Source organism: Stegodyphus dumicola, chromosome 9, assembly GCF_044657685.1.
Source record: "Stegodyphus dumicola isolate Sdum_Otavi_A_Nest chromosome 9, ASM4465768v1".
Lineage (NCBI taxonomy): Eukaryota > Metazoa > Arthropoda > Arachnida > Araneae > Eresidae > Stegodyphus > Stegodyphus dumicola.
The window spans coordinates 120,413,920-120,428,829 of record NC_140776.1 but is presented as its reverse complement, the minus strand read 5'-3'; the positions used below and the strand labels follow the sequence as shown (position 1 = coordinate 120,428,829).

The following is a 14,910-nucleotide window of genomic DNA, read 5'->3' as shown; positions in this document are numbered from 1 at the left end:
TATTCATGTAGTCACTATGTTATTCGATGGAAGTTAGACTAGATGGAGTAAGCCTTCTCCGTGTGTCCCGTGCAATGAAAACGGAGGCATGAAACGTCACGGTATGACGTCACCACTTATCATGGCCGCAGCCATAAGCAGACTTCTGGTTGGTTTTCTTTGCATTCTTTCTAATCGGCATTGTTTACATGTTAGCTGTTCAACATTGAACGTTTATAAGTTTGCCTTTCTAATTTTGATACTCAACTTAAAAGATTTTCTACTTTCAAGTAGTGTACAGAAAACTCACAAGGACTGTAACTTTTTCAAATTTAATAAAAATCTAGGTACATGAAAATGTATGAATGGTAACTATAACACAGATGTATACAGGGTAAAATCTGAAAGATCAGTGGAAGTTTCAATGTTAATTTTATGCAGATGATGTAGATCAATGTTATTTTTATGCCTAAGAACACTTTCTGAACTTGCGGATATTGATATTTGCTTTGAAATTCAGTGTAATTTTATTTAACAATATGTTTCGTAGGCTGTATGGTGGGCCATGATAAGTCTTGACGTCACGTTAATCACATTTCCATGGCTTCTTGGCTTCAATTTTGTGACATCATGCATACTACATCTCCCGTATGATGGTATTATTTTTTGAAATACTTGGCGATAACATTTCATGGCAACACTTGAAAGAGATATGGACAAAAAATTAGCGTTTTGAAATCAGTTTAAAAAAATTGAGTTGAATTGTTGATATTAATGATTTTTTCTGCTCTTGACGTTAAAAAAAAAAAAAAAAAAAAAAACTCGAAGAAGTGAAAATTTTAGAATTATTTTATAAAGTTACCCTGAAGCAGAACCTAAAATAACTTAATGTGGAATTCTTGCCAATACAGAGAGAAAAAATAAATAAACCTGGGAGAGGCAGAGGTAAAGTGAAATTTTAACGAACGGAAAATTGCTCAAAAAAAGTGAGGAAAGTCATTTCTAGCAGATGTTGCGAATAAAGAAATCAAGCTTATTTAAAAAAAATATACCGACCAAGGGAAATATAAACATGCTGCTCTGGAAAGTGACTAAAACGCAGGATGAACTAAATATAATTTATAACAGTGGAGTGTTTAACTGTTTAAATCAAGTCTTTGCCTCCCGCCTCACCAATAAATAAATAAATAAACCTTTGTCTAACTAAGGAAATTAGATAAAAAAATTTTAGAAAAACACATGGACGTACTATATTAAAAAAAATCTGAAATGCTTCGAATTTTAACGATCACATAAAAGTTCTCTTTTAAAGTTTAATGTTTTATCAATAGGGATTATCTATAGAGGTGGCCCAGGTGAAATAGAGAAACATTTTGTAGGATATTAGATGAATATGCATTTAGACTAACATGGGAGCATTATGTATCTGTAATGTAATTACTTCTATAAACATATTGAGTGTTTTTAAGCAGATTCATCTTTAATTCAATGCATTTTTATTAAAATCAATCAGATTAAAATGTAAAAAACTTAATATTCTTTAAAACTGCATCTATTGCATTTAAATATTTTAGTTTGTTAGTGAATAATAGACAGATTAAATACTGAAGTAGTACTATCTTACGTTTTTCCAAATACTAACAGACACGAATGAAAAGTGAAACAAGGCATTTTTGTTTTGCTTTTTAACATTTGTTGATGATTTTAACATTGTTGATTTTAACATTTTTTTTTCGCTGATCTTATTTTTAATTTCCCGTTCTAAGAAAATCTTGCGACGATCCTAAATCCCTCAGTGAAAGTTTCTTTGCATTGCCAGAACCCGGCTTGTTCTTTTTTTGCTCTTCGTTTACGATAATAATTAGTCCTTTTTTTGCTGCAGTAATTTAAGTAAACCCATGCTTCATCAAGGGCCACAATATATTTTCATTTTTCTCCTGCTAAATAGTTTTCTTGTGCGGTTCTACAAAGTATTCGGCATTTAGACACGTGCCTTGACAAAAGCTGCTGAACGTTATGTTTTTATTTGTTTTAGGCTCTAAATCTTAGTTTATTTTTGAAGAGCCTTTGCAATTGATTTCTGCGTAGGTGAATTTTTTTCTTGTTATCAATCATTAGAAACATTAAGTTATTATTTAGAAACATTAAATTTATTATTTAGAAACATTATATTTAGTATTTAGAAATTATTATTTAGGAACATTAAAAATAATACAGTGTCTCACAAAAGTGATGGGACACTTGGGCTTTGCAAAAGGAAACTGTAGTAAAATAAATTAAAAAAACAAGTAAAAATTTTTTGTGGGTGTGTTTCATACTTAAATTTAGTAATAATTATTACATAACATACATTTTCTCAAAATATTAAAATATTAATTTAATAAAAATAAAATTGTTTAGAACGGAGCAAAATATGGCTCACATAAGTGATAGGACACTTACTTTTCCATCAAATATTTATTCAAAAATTTTACTTTTTAAAAGGTTTTAATATTTTGTTGGATTTTCTTTTACTTTTAAAACATGATTTAATCTTCTTGGGATGGATTCGACTAATTTTTTTATGATTTCTGGAGCGGTTTTACCCCATTCTTCTTGAAGCACCGATTTTAATTGTTCCTTTGAAGAAATGGTGTGTTTGCGAATTATTGATTCCAATTCTTGCCAAATACTCTCTATGGGATTTAAGTCTGGAGATTGTGGTGGTGTTTTTATTATTTCAGGATAGTTATACAGCAGCCAGAGTCTAACGTTCAAAGCAGTGTGCTTGGGGCCATTGTCTTGGTAGAATTTAAAATCGTTATGAAGATTCAATTTTCGTGCTGAAGATTTCAAATTTTGATTTAAAATGCCAATATACTTGTATTGATCCATTATACTGTCAATAAAAACGAGATTACCAACTCCAGCGGACGACATACACCCCTATACCATAACTCCTTCTCCACTATGCTTTACTGTTGGCACCAAGTTCTGTTTGCGAAATTCTTCCCTGAGTTTTCTCCACACCAAGATTCTACCGTCAGAACCAAATATATTAAATTTACTCTCATCAGCAAATATAACTTCATTCCAGTAATCAGAATTCTTATTTATGTTGGATTTTGCGAAAGCCAGTCTGAGTTCTCTATTCTTTTCACTGACGAAGAATTTTTTCCTGGCACACTCATTCTTGGATTTTTTTAATATTTCGAACGATAATTCGCTTTATTCCATTGGATAGCTTTGATGGTCGACCAGGTCTTCTTTTATCCTGAATCATATGATTCTTTTTATATCGTTTAATGATATTGAAAACTGTTGAATGACTCTCAAGTTAACTGTTTCAGCAGTTTCTCTAATAGATTTTCCATGTTCAATATGCAAATTAATAACTAATTTTTGAATTTCAGGCAAAGTTTCTTTTCGTTTAGCATTCATGGCTGCACAGAGATAAAAAACACAAAATTTCCAAAACAAACTGGAGAGAAATACTGCAGATGATTTTATAAATTATTGCCAATTGCTTTTGAGTAAAAATAAAACCCCCCAAAAATATTTTTATTGTAGTACGTAGTAGTATCTAATGGTGTCCCATCACTTATGTGAGCCATTTTTTGCTCCGTTCTGAACAATTGTATTTTTATTAAATTAATATTTTGAGAAAATTTATCTTATGTAATAATTGTTACTAAATTTAGGTATGAAACACACCCACAAAAAAATTTTACATGTTTTTTAAATTTATTTTATTACAGTTTCCTTTTGTAAAGCACAAGTGTCCCATCACTTTTGTGAGACACTGTATGTACTTTTCAGGTATTCGTTTTAAGTCTTCTTTTTATCTAGAAGTAATGATTAAGGTTTTTTCCTTTTAAATTAATAATTTTGCTTAATTTGTACAGAAATTTTAATACCTTGCATTTTGCAACAGCGTATAATTATAAAATGGGAATATTTCTTTTCGGAAAGCGCAAAGACATATTCAATGCACAGCTTCTTGTATGCGACAATTTGAAAAAAGAATAAATTTAGAAGTAGCAGACGATATTTCTCATTTCAGATAATAAGTTACTGTTCAAGAATTTTGGTTTCTTTTTTTTTAATTCTATGTCGAAATCGTTGTAAAAATATAAACAGCTTTTTCAAGTTTAAAAATTGATGTCAAAGTTTTAATCGTAGCGACAAACACCATGAACGATTTAGGAAAATCTTACAAAAACCACGGCTATTTTGAAAAAAAACCTACGTAAGTCATCAAGTTGTCTTATCATTTTTGTTTTAAAAGTAGGTGAAGAATTTATTTTGTAACTTTTGAAAATTTCAAATCTGTATAACAAATATATTTTTAGATGTTATAATTTTAAAGTCCCATAAAAGAGTATAGTATTAGCTTGTAGAGTATTCATTTACTTTTAATAAGCCATTTATTTTACCTTAATTAATTAAATTTGCTGTCTTTCTCGCTTTCCATCTGTTCGAGCGTATTCCGGTGATTCAGAAAAGAAATAGTATTTAAAGAAAGGTTTTAGATGTAAAATCAGAGCATGTTCCGCCTGCTGAAGACCACGTAACTAGTTGATTCTCTTGAGAAATTCTCGCCATTAGCCTTGCCACGTTGGTATTAGGTCTGAGCAAGCTTGCGCGTTTTTTGTCTGTGTACTGAATATCAAATGTGTTGCACTTAGTTCTACCAAACTAGTATAGTATAATATCATGTTTGATGATTTGCATCAAGAAGAATGAGTTTCGGTATATGTACTTGGTCTCATTTTCATCATCATGTATCATGTTACTGTATCTGTATAGCTTATATTATTGCAAATATATACATAGGAACCTACTTATTTGTAGAATAAAACAAATCGTATTAATTATTATATCGCATAAACGATATTACCTTACGCGTTGTATTATCACATAGTGAAACTTCCGTTCTCATCTGTCACATACCATTTTAATTTTTTAATTTTATGTGCCTGTAATAGACCTACACACATGAGCATATAAATTCACTTGTTCATTGTTATTTTATTATTGTACACATAAATTATTTTGATTTATATCAATCAGTTGTCAATCAGTGAGATTACTATGCATACCTGTTAGTACTTACAAACTTTAAACAAGATATAGTATTTCGATTGTAGTACATCATCAAAGTATGTATTCATCATATTTACACCATTTAAGTATGTATTCATCATATTTACATCATTTAAGTATGTATTCAACCTAAACAACGGTAAAATATTATATTGTTGCGTGCGTACGGGTTCGTTATGAAATGAATGCACAAGTCCGATGAAAAATGAACAAAAATTTATTATTATCACAACAGAAATGCTTAAATTTTCTCAAATTATCATGCAGTATCACAATATCTCACAGTAGTTATCTTTTAACTACTTAAATGTACAATAGAACGTAATTCAAAACAGCTAAAGAACGCTAATCCGCGAATTCGCTATAATCAACAACGGCAGTTTTCTAAATAACAACAAACTAAGCAACTACCAACTACAAACTGAGATGTTTTCCTCCTTTTATAAGATTTTAAAATCACGCGCTAGAATTTTCCAGCACTTTCTCGAAATCAAAAAGAGATATTTATTTATTTAACGCACGCGCTCTTGTATTTTTAATTTTTCCGGCTTAGCTTTCTTCTTTTAATATTCGTCACGCGCTGCACTGCGCGGGAAATAAAACCAATTAATTTATAATTGAACTAACATTAGCTTTTTAAATACCAAATTCGTAACAATATTGTTTATTCTACGTTTTCATAATACATAGTGATAATTTATTATCTTCTGTATATATTTGCATATATTGTTTATCGTGTTATAATCTCATATGTAGTGTATGCTAGATGTACTGCACTCAGTAATTTCGTTGCAAATTCTAATGATACTCATAGTCACGCAAATTTTAATTCACACCTTTTTTCAATTTGTAGCATTTATAGATTCACATGTAATAGTGCTTAGTGTAACTTAGTTATGCTATAGAATTTAATTGTGTATACTTGTACATATGTTGTATATATTTGCCAGAATTTTAACAATCAGTTAATAATCTACGTAAATGCTATATCTATCTTGCATGATAACTGTCCTTTTTGTATCTTACGTAGTGATCAGCCTTACTATTACATATATATTATATTGTCTAATCTTTGCTTCATATGCAATGATATTTGTATATGTTCTTAGTAGCGTTTTAATCCTATTTGATATATATACTAGATGTGATGCATTTAGTAATTTTGCTGAAAATCCAATTGACACTTTTGATAACACAAATCTAATTCGCTCTTTATCGATTTGCAGCATTTATATATTCATATGTAGTATTATTTAATGTAACTCAATTATGTTCTAGAATTTAATGTAATTTAGTAGTGCCCAGTGTTTACTTGTACATATGTTGTATATATTATCTAGAAATTTCAGAATAGTATATCGTTAACAAGTTCATTTGCATATATTCAACTATTATGTCTCAGTGACGCACAAGTCACATATTTCAGCCCTTATATGGCACTGTAATCTTATTTTATTATTAGTAAATTCCCGGGGGGTATTTTGGTCTTGCGGACTGCCGTTGGTCTGCATTAGGCGCTTGGTTTAGGCATCCGGCGGGAAGAGTTCATGTGGCCTCCCTTTTACCATCCAGGGGTGCTCCAGATAATGGTGGAGGAGGTGCTGCACTGATTAACCACGATGGTAGAGGGACAGTGCCCAATGCCTCCGTCATTTGTCTGTGTAGCCTTTGCGCTAAGTACAGTTTACTTAGGTCAATTATTTATTTTTGATTTGCGCCATGCGTGCCGTCTGGTTTTGTATGCACAAGCTGTGACTTCTGTTAAATTATTTTCTTCCCCCCGCCGAGTTAATAAACTGGTCTTTTACTCCCTTTCCAAGTCTTTGTTCTAATTTTGAAGACATAGCGAGAATCGCTAAAGTCTTCAGAGTTTTCACTCAGTTTATGTTACCAAAGAGAGTGAGACTGTATAATCAATCAAAAAAAAAAAAAAAAAAAAAAAACTTTTAGAATGAAATACTGAGGGAAAAAATCCATATAAATTTATGAAATGACCGAAATTAGAAACGATCGTGTAGATTTCATTGTAGATAATTTTAAATGCTTATCAGATTTTAAACTTTTTGTTTTCGAGGTTAATAAAATGAAATGAGGAATAAATGCAAAATATATTCTTTAAAAAAGGGGCGGAAGAAATAATACACTCTGTTGCAAAAAAATATATGCACTCAAAAAGAATTGAGACACAACTGCAAAACTCGGCAGTTATATAGTGTTCGAGTAGATAAACTAATGATCAAAAACCGGAGCGAAAAAAGGGATTTTATTTACGAATAGCAATACGAAGAATATGAAAATCAGTAGGTGGTAAAGGCACCTCTGGCAAGCTATACAAGCCTGATACTCGGTTAGGTATAGAGTCTATTAAGTTGCCATAATCGTTCTGCGGTTGATTGTGTCACAAATGGAGCAATGGAGACCGAGGGCATTAACTCTTCAAAGATATTGTTGGGATATTACCTTCCCAGCATGTCCCAAACATGTTGGATAGGCGACAGGTCTGGAGACCTGGAAGGTCAGTCGAGGACATTAAAATGTCGAAGACATTGTTGGGAAGGTCGTGCTGTACGTGGCCGAGCGTTATCCTCTTGGAAAACAGAACGCAAACAAGCTGCTGGTATGAGGCAGTACGATCGGATGCAAGATGTCGTCAGTGTACCTGCGAGCAGTCAGAGTACCTCGCAGCCCGACTAATGGTGAATGCCTGTCCCACGACTAATGGTGTTCATTTGTTTTTTGTGAAAAAATATTTTTGAAAACGTTAAAAAGTTTTGAGGAATACATAAATAAATTCGAGTATGTATACATATATATATACATGTACTTTTGCTATAAATTGCAATAAAAAAGAGAGAGACAACTAGACGTTAAAGCATTCTCATATACAAAATTTCTATGTCTGCGGATAGAATAGTTTTTGAGTTATGCGAGATATATACTTAGGTATAGACGTCACGAGATTCGGAAACGGTCAAAAAGGACCTGAAAAATCGTTGAAATCTGAAAACCGAAACTTTTTTCAATTAGAATATTTTCTTTACTTCGTACGAAGAAGTCAAAAATCGAATACTTTTCAAAAATTCGCCAAAACAAAATTAGACATGACGTTTAGAATTTCATGTAAGTTCCATTTAAAAGATTTTTTCGTATTCAGTTTGGTGGTGAAAGCAGTAAAGTTCTGAAATTTTTAGCTTGTTCGTTAAACGAAGATATACGTAAAATATGGTTCCAACATTAAATTTAAAAGAAAAAATTAAATCAAATTTAGAAAAATCGCTTGACCATATTGTGTTACCATTGTGTTTCACAAAATTTGAGCTTCATAGCTTATCAGGAAATAATTTAAAGATTGATGATAAATTTTTCGCCCTAGCGGGAAACACCATGCTATTAAGCTAAATAAAAGCTAATAAAAATGCTGAGTTTCTGTCCTTAATTTAAAAAAAAAAAAAAAATCTGAAATGTTTCAGATTTTAAATTACGTCCAAAGGGGCGTTTTTTAACATTTTGTGTGTTACCTTTCTTTATTAAATATCATGTTCCTCGCACTTAAACCATAAGATCCAGTGCAACAGCAATATCGCAAAATAGTTTTTAAACGAGCATATCTTTAGAATTTCCGATACAGAGACTCACGCGCTGGAGATAAAAATGTTTTTTCTGCACAACGTTGCCATTGCTCGCTTTGAAATCCTTGAGTTTGTTAATCAAAAATTCGTCAAAGTTTTAGAAAATAGGAAGTCGATCATAAAACAAATTTCAAATTTCAAATTTGGTCTTCCACATGCTCATATTCGTTGGAGGATTACGTTATTCAAAATTCGATGACTCTGTGTACCGTTGTTTTATCACAATACGAGAAATATACATACATTTATGCAGATTTTTCATTATATAATTTCTTCAAATATAATGCAGGACTCTAACATTTTGTGGCAACAGTTTGAAAAGTGAACCGACATTTATGAGTCCGACGCAAAATGCCAAAACGAAACTAATAGTCCTTCGGGATTCAAATCCCTTTGGACTAAAAATTTGGAAGTTTGATGGTACATGTATGTTATGTTTATTAGAATTGTTGAATATGTATTATTAACGAACTGCAGTGATTTTTTTCGATTCGTGGATTAACTACTGAAATTTCAAAAATATTGACAAGTGTAAATATTTCTGCATTTTCAATGATATAAGTCATTTAATTTTTCATATTTTATTCAACATGAAAAATCACATTCTTATTCTAAAACTTATGAATCTGTATTGCGTAACTGTAATGTTAACTGAAAATTTAGAGAGAATAGTTTGCTGAGTTTTAACTGCAGCCGTTTATTCCTTCAGTTTGGCCACTGGGTAGAAGAATTGATTCCGTGCTTATTTTTATGCTTTCAAACATTTGAAACGATAATTTATATTAAAAAATGTTCAGAAGGTATTCTAGTGGAAACGATATTGATGAAAACAATCGTACAAATTTATCCCACCTTGAAAAAATAACATGTGCAGGCAGATGCTGCCAGGTTGCGGAATGTAATTTAAATTCTAACTCTCAGAATCTTTCGGACTCGGGTATTGCTGTTAGTCCATTGCATGTTTGTAGCTCCAATGCATCAGATTCAAGTCCTCAACTAAAAAAGTCTCCGTGTCGCATAGGAGCAAAAACAAAAAAGCATCTAAATGAGTCCGATCCTGTTAGTTTCTCAGCAAAAGGTCATGCCTTCTCGCCTAATGTTTCGAATCTTGTACCTGGTGCTTTTTCAAGTAAAAATTTCGCTTCATACACAGTGACTCAAACTAGGAAATTGGTACAGTGCTTAGCATCACCACAAGAGTTGATGAATAGTTTGAGATGCAAAAAGCCAAAATTTGGAGGTAAGGATATAGTATATCCTGTTTCGTCCAGCCAGTGCGACGGTGGCGAAGGCTTGAAATGCGATTTGAGTCCCATCGAGCATTTCTTGCAAACAGTTTGGGATAGCCCTTCTCAGCTCTCATCGGTACGTATGCACTCATAGTTGGATAGATGCCGAGTCATATTTTTTTCTTTCCTTGCTTTCTTATGACTTATTTGTACTTTCTTCGCCAATCGGAAAGGTAAGGATTTCATTTATGAAAGTTGGTTTTTAATCGGAGGTGTTAAAAGGTAATTAAAATCGCAATTTTATTTACTTCTGTACTTGTGACTTATTTATTGAAGATGAATTATCTTATAATAGTACCAAGCAGTGTGGTGGTAAATTACAGAATTGTTTTTGGAATGAAGACTTTTGCAAAAATGCCATATATTAGTGGTCTCGGACTCAAATTTCGTGCTGGCCGAACGCACAATCTGGCAAAAGCTGGCATGCAAGATAATTTTTTTTACAGCAAAATGAAAATGTTTTATCAAGAAAATAAGTATTTTACTAAAATTTAAAATTTCTCGTACTATGTATTTATTTTTCTTAAATCATACATGAATAATAATAAAACAAAGGAAAAAAAACTCAAATTTATATTTATTATCTGAAATCTAAAAGATTATCAGATGATTAAAAACAAGTTTTCTGAGAAAAATTTACCAAATGATTCAACTTGAGAATAAATAATAACAACCTATTAATTTTCTGTTATTTATTAATTTTTTCTCCGACACATAAATTAAAATATCTGAAAATCCTTAAAATCTGAGTTGTTATGTAAATTTTTAAATGTTGTATGTAAATATCAAATTTGGGTTCATCTTTGGATTATGGTAACTTGGCGATTACAGCAACCTGCTAGTTTTTGTTTGGACGCCATTTTGTTTTCACAAAGTAAAGGCTTTTTTTTTTTTTTTTTAACTCAACATTTTTTTCAACAATCTGCTAGCCGAATTACGCTTATGCTAGAACTTTTATGGAACAAAAATGCTTAATCATGACAAAGATTAGGTGAGAAATTGGGAGAAAGTGCAGAATCGCAAACTGCTTGCCGCGTTTTTAAGAATTGCACACATCGACCTATTTTCACTTAAAAAAAATCCCAGAATTTCTCAAAAATGGCATTGCGCACACTCTTGACTTTATCCATGTACACTGCTAAAGTCCCAGCTAGTAACCTTTATCGCCTTACCAAAATGTCGCCAAACTACCTGTTACCATATTCCAAAGATTAGCCCAAATTTGTTTGTAAATGTGCCCGTGCAGTGGAAGAAAAGTACTTGAAATTATTCTTATCGTGTATTCCAGATGCCTGTTGATCAATCGGGTTCTTTTCTTAATTTTTCAACTTTGAAAGAAAAAAAAAAGCTGTTTCATAAAGTTTTATTCATAAACAAAGCGATTGCCCACGAGCGGCCGCGAGAATAAAAGCTGCTGAAAACTGGTAGTTCGGTCGTGTTTTCGAGTCGACGAACTTGCTGGCTGCATAAGCGTTTTCATGGTTTCTCTATGTGTAACTTGGATACCAGCCAGTTTCCCTTAATAGTACTCCGCTAGGCATCCCATCCTTTACGTCCAGTGTCTAATTGCGAAACGTATAATAAATCAATAAATAATTCGTAGCAAAGTTTAATTTATTTTTAAACAAGTACCAATAAAAGTTAATAAATTCTGTGTCTTCAAATCGTTAACTAAGATATACATTACACTTTAAATTTATTAGCTCTATTCATAGATTTTCAGGTAAGTTATTCACGTTAATTTTTAACGATAATGAAAATACTGCAAACTCAATCTTTGCAACAAATACATAATTGAAATGTAATTGTGGGACGCATAAAATGTCGTCGAGGGTCACATGCGGCCTGCGGACCACCAGTTTGAGACCTCTAACTTATACAATTCTATAAAAAAATTCCAATATTTAACACTTTCGAATTATGGCCAATACCAATTTTACGAATTCCATGTACGTAGTAAAGGAAACATTGTAATCGAGAAAAGTTTCGGATATCCGTTTAGGTCGTTTCGAATCTATTTAGATGATTTTTCTCCTGACACATCTGTGCGTTCAGAAGTTTAAAAACTTAAAGCTATGGGAGAAATGGCAAAAATTTCCATTAAAAAATGATTCAACACTTATGAACAGAAAACGTGTATTTTGTTCTTCTGCATAGCATACAGTACATCAGAAACTGAAAATTTGATTAGTATTTAAACAAAATTTTAAAAAAAGAATCTCGAAGGTAGCCAAAAGGATTTGTTGAGGTTTTTTATGCTCTTGCTGAGCTTAAGTGTACTAGTCTGCTGTTGCACGCACTCTTGCGAGCCCCCCTTTTTTTAGCTTTTATTAAGCATCATTTTCTTCGCTCTTACGCTGTATACAGTTACACAGCAAACTTACAAAATTTTTGAAAGCAGCATAGCAAATATACGTTCAGAATTCCCGATGCAGCTTTAAGTTGGCACACATTTTCCCGTTTTTTTCACTTTATCTTATGAATGTTCAGCTGCTCTCTTACTAAGATGGCTTTTTAAAGCTTTTTTTGTCTTTTTATTATTAACGTTTTGTGTGTTTACTTTATTTATTAAGTATCATATCGCTTGTGCCACATAAAAACCGATTCAACAGTAAAATCAGAAAACATGTGAAACGGCATATCTTTAGAATTTCCGATAACCAGTCTTGCGCGCTGGCGATACAAATGTTTTATTCTAAAGTGTTGAGAATGCTGGCTTTGAAATCGTAGAGTTTGTTAATAAAAAATTCATTAAAATTTTACATTATATTATTATTTATTATATAAAATAGGTAATAAATCAAATTCGAAATTCAAAATTCAGGCTTCCAGGTGCCCATATTCGAGTGGAGGACTTAAGTTATTCAAAATTTGATGGCTCTAGGTACCGTTATTTATTTCACAGTGCTAGAAACATACATACATTCACACAGACTCTTCATTAATTAATTTCTTTAATATCATACCGGGCGATAATGTTTGGTGGAGGGACTAACGTCTCTTTGGGGCTATTAGTTCTAAGTCTTCTCCGCTGATACAGCTTGTACGTATTTTATATATTCAAATTTATACAGCTTTGAGGAATTGTGATTACTTTCTTTATTAATTATATTGCCTTATTACGATCTCGCTTTATTTGAAGAAGGAATTAGGTGAAATTACTCACTTACATTGGCTCACGTTCAATATTTTACTTCCTTCTGCAAAGGAAGTACTGTAATAGCGAAAACTTTCGGCTATCATATTTGAACAGAGCCCACCAGCGGCCGAGCGGTAAAGACGCTGAACACTGGTAGTTCGGTCCGAGGTTCGAATCCCGCGAACGGGCTGGCTGCATGGGCGTTTTCGTGGTTTTCCCCATGTGTAACGTGTATACGAGCCAGTTTCCCTTAGAAAGTCCTCCACGAAAGGCATCCCTCCCTTAGGCAGATAGCCCTAGTGTGCTTTGCCATAATTAAATACACCAACGCCATATTTGAACAGATATATCCATTTTGACCGTCCTCGAACTGTTGTAACATCTGGATATGCACCTCGCTTTTTTAATGCAATCGGCAGGTACCAAACGTATTTACTATAAAAGGTTACCATACTCCTTTATTATTCAATTATGAACATAAAAAAATATTTAGGCATCGCTACATGAGTCATTACTCAAGTCGTCATGTGTTGATAAACATGCTGTGATGAAAGGAAAGCAGTGGCGGCTCGTGGTTAAAATTAGTGGGGTTGCTGTTCCCCCCCCCCCAAAAAAAAAATAACCTTTGTTTTAAAATTGTCTAAAAGGAAATAAACATGTATAAAAAGAAAATTTATTTTGAAACTTCATGAAATCTTACAAGAACAAAATTAAACATTTCTTAATTACTTTAACCTAAATTGTTACAGTTCAATCTTTGTCTATTCATTTAAAAATGAAATCCATTCTTCTTGTTTTAATTTGCGCGAAAAGATCAATAATTTTCTCCTTGATCTCTGGATGACAACTGAGGAAATTTTTCTTTATTGAAATCAATGCAAGCGCATTTAGTCTTTCCAAATTCCTAGTGCTTCTTAGAAAAGTTTTCATTCTTTTAAATTTTGAAAAGCAGCGTTCTGCCTCTGATGTAATCATGGAAACTCTCAAGAGAATTTTTATCTGTTTCGTAATTTCTAAGAACATCATTTAGATTATTTTCAAAGATAAATTTCAGTAGCTCAGTTAATTTGCCGTATTCGTGGATATCAGGGGCCCACCAGCGGCCGAGCGGTAAAGTCGCTGAACACTGGTAGTTCGGTTCGAGGTTTGAATCCTGCGAACGGTCTGGCTGCATGGGAGTTTTCGTGGTTTTCCCCATGTGTAACGTGTATACGAGCCGGTTTCCCTTAGAAAGCCCTCCACGAAGGCATCCCTGTCCTTAGGCAGATAGCCCTAGTGTGCTTTGCCGTAATCTCAATAAACCAAACCAAACCAATCATGAATATCAGACCTACAATAAAATACTTTTAGTTCAGTTTCAAGCTTTTCTTTATCAATCATTAAATATGCTTCAGTGGTCAGTACTATTTCTTCTGTAGAATGTTCATTCCTAAAACTAGCAAAGCATTTCTTGTTTAACAATTTAGCAGCTGCTAAGTGTTTAGTGGAAGAATATCTGTGCATTATATCAATACATAGTGTAAAGTCACATATTTCCTTAGCTTCTGCCATCAGTGTCTTTGAAAAATTCTTACAGTACTTTGAGTTTCTTAATTCTAAAATAGCAGTTTTGAAATTTTTTATATATTCGTTAACTTATAAACAACACAGTAATTTCTCTGGATTGCATTTAGTTGTATATTATTTCAACATGAGGCATCTGATAAAAAAGCTCTAACCAAAACTTGAAATTATCATCATATAGTTTTTTTTTAAATTCCTGTTGCTTTTGCAATTCCTGTTGATCTGC

General features: G+C 32.4%; 1 protein-coding gene across 6 annotated transcripts in view; it reads left to right on the top strand.

Annotated features, from left to right (window-relative positions):
- The window catches only part of LOC118205143 (5'-AMP-activated protein kinase subunit gamma-1-like), a 552,717-nt gene that overhangs the window by 411,988 nt on the left and 125,819 nt on the right, over window positions 1-14,910 (top strand). Inside the window, exon 1 of one of the 6 annotated variants that reach the window (XM_085824015.1) lies at window positions 9,466-10,058. The exons of the other annotated variants lie outside the window; for them this stretch is intronic. Within the exon in view, the coding sequence (XP_085680141.1) occupies window positions 9,483-10,058 (576 nt within the window). The 5' untranslated portion in view covers window positions 9,466-9,482. Of the gene's footprint in view, window positions 1-9,465; window positions 10,059-14,910 lie in introns of those variants that run through there. 6 annotated transcript variants of the gene reach the window in all.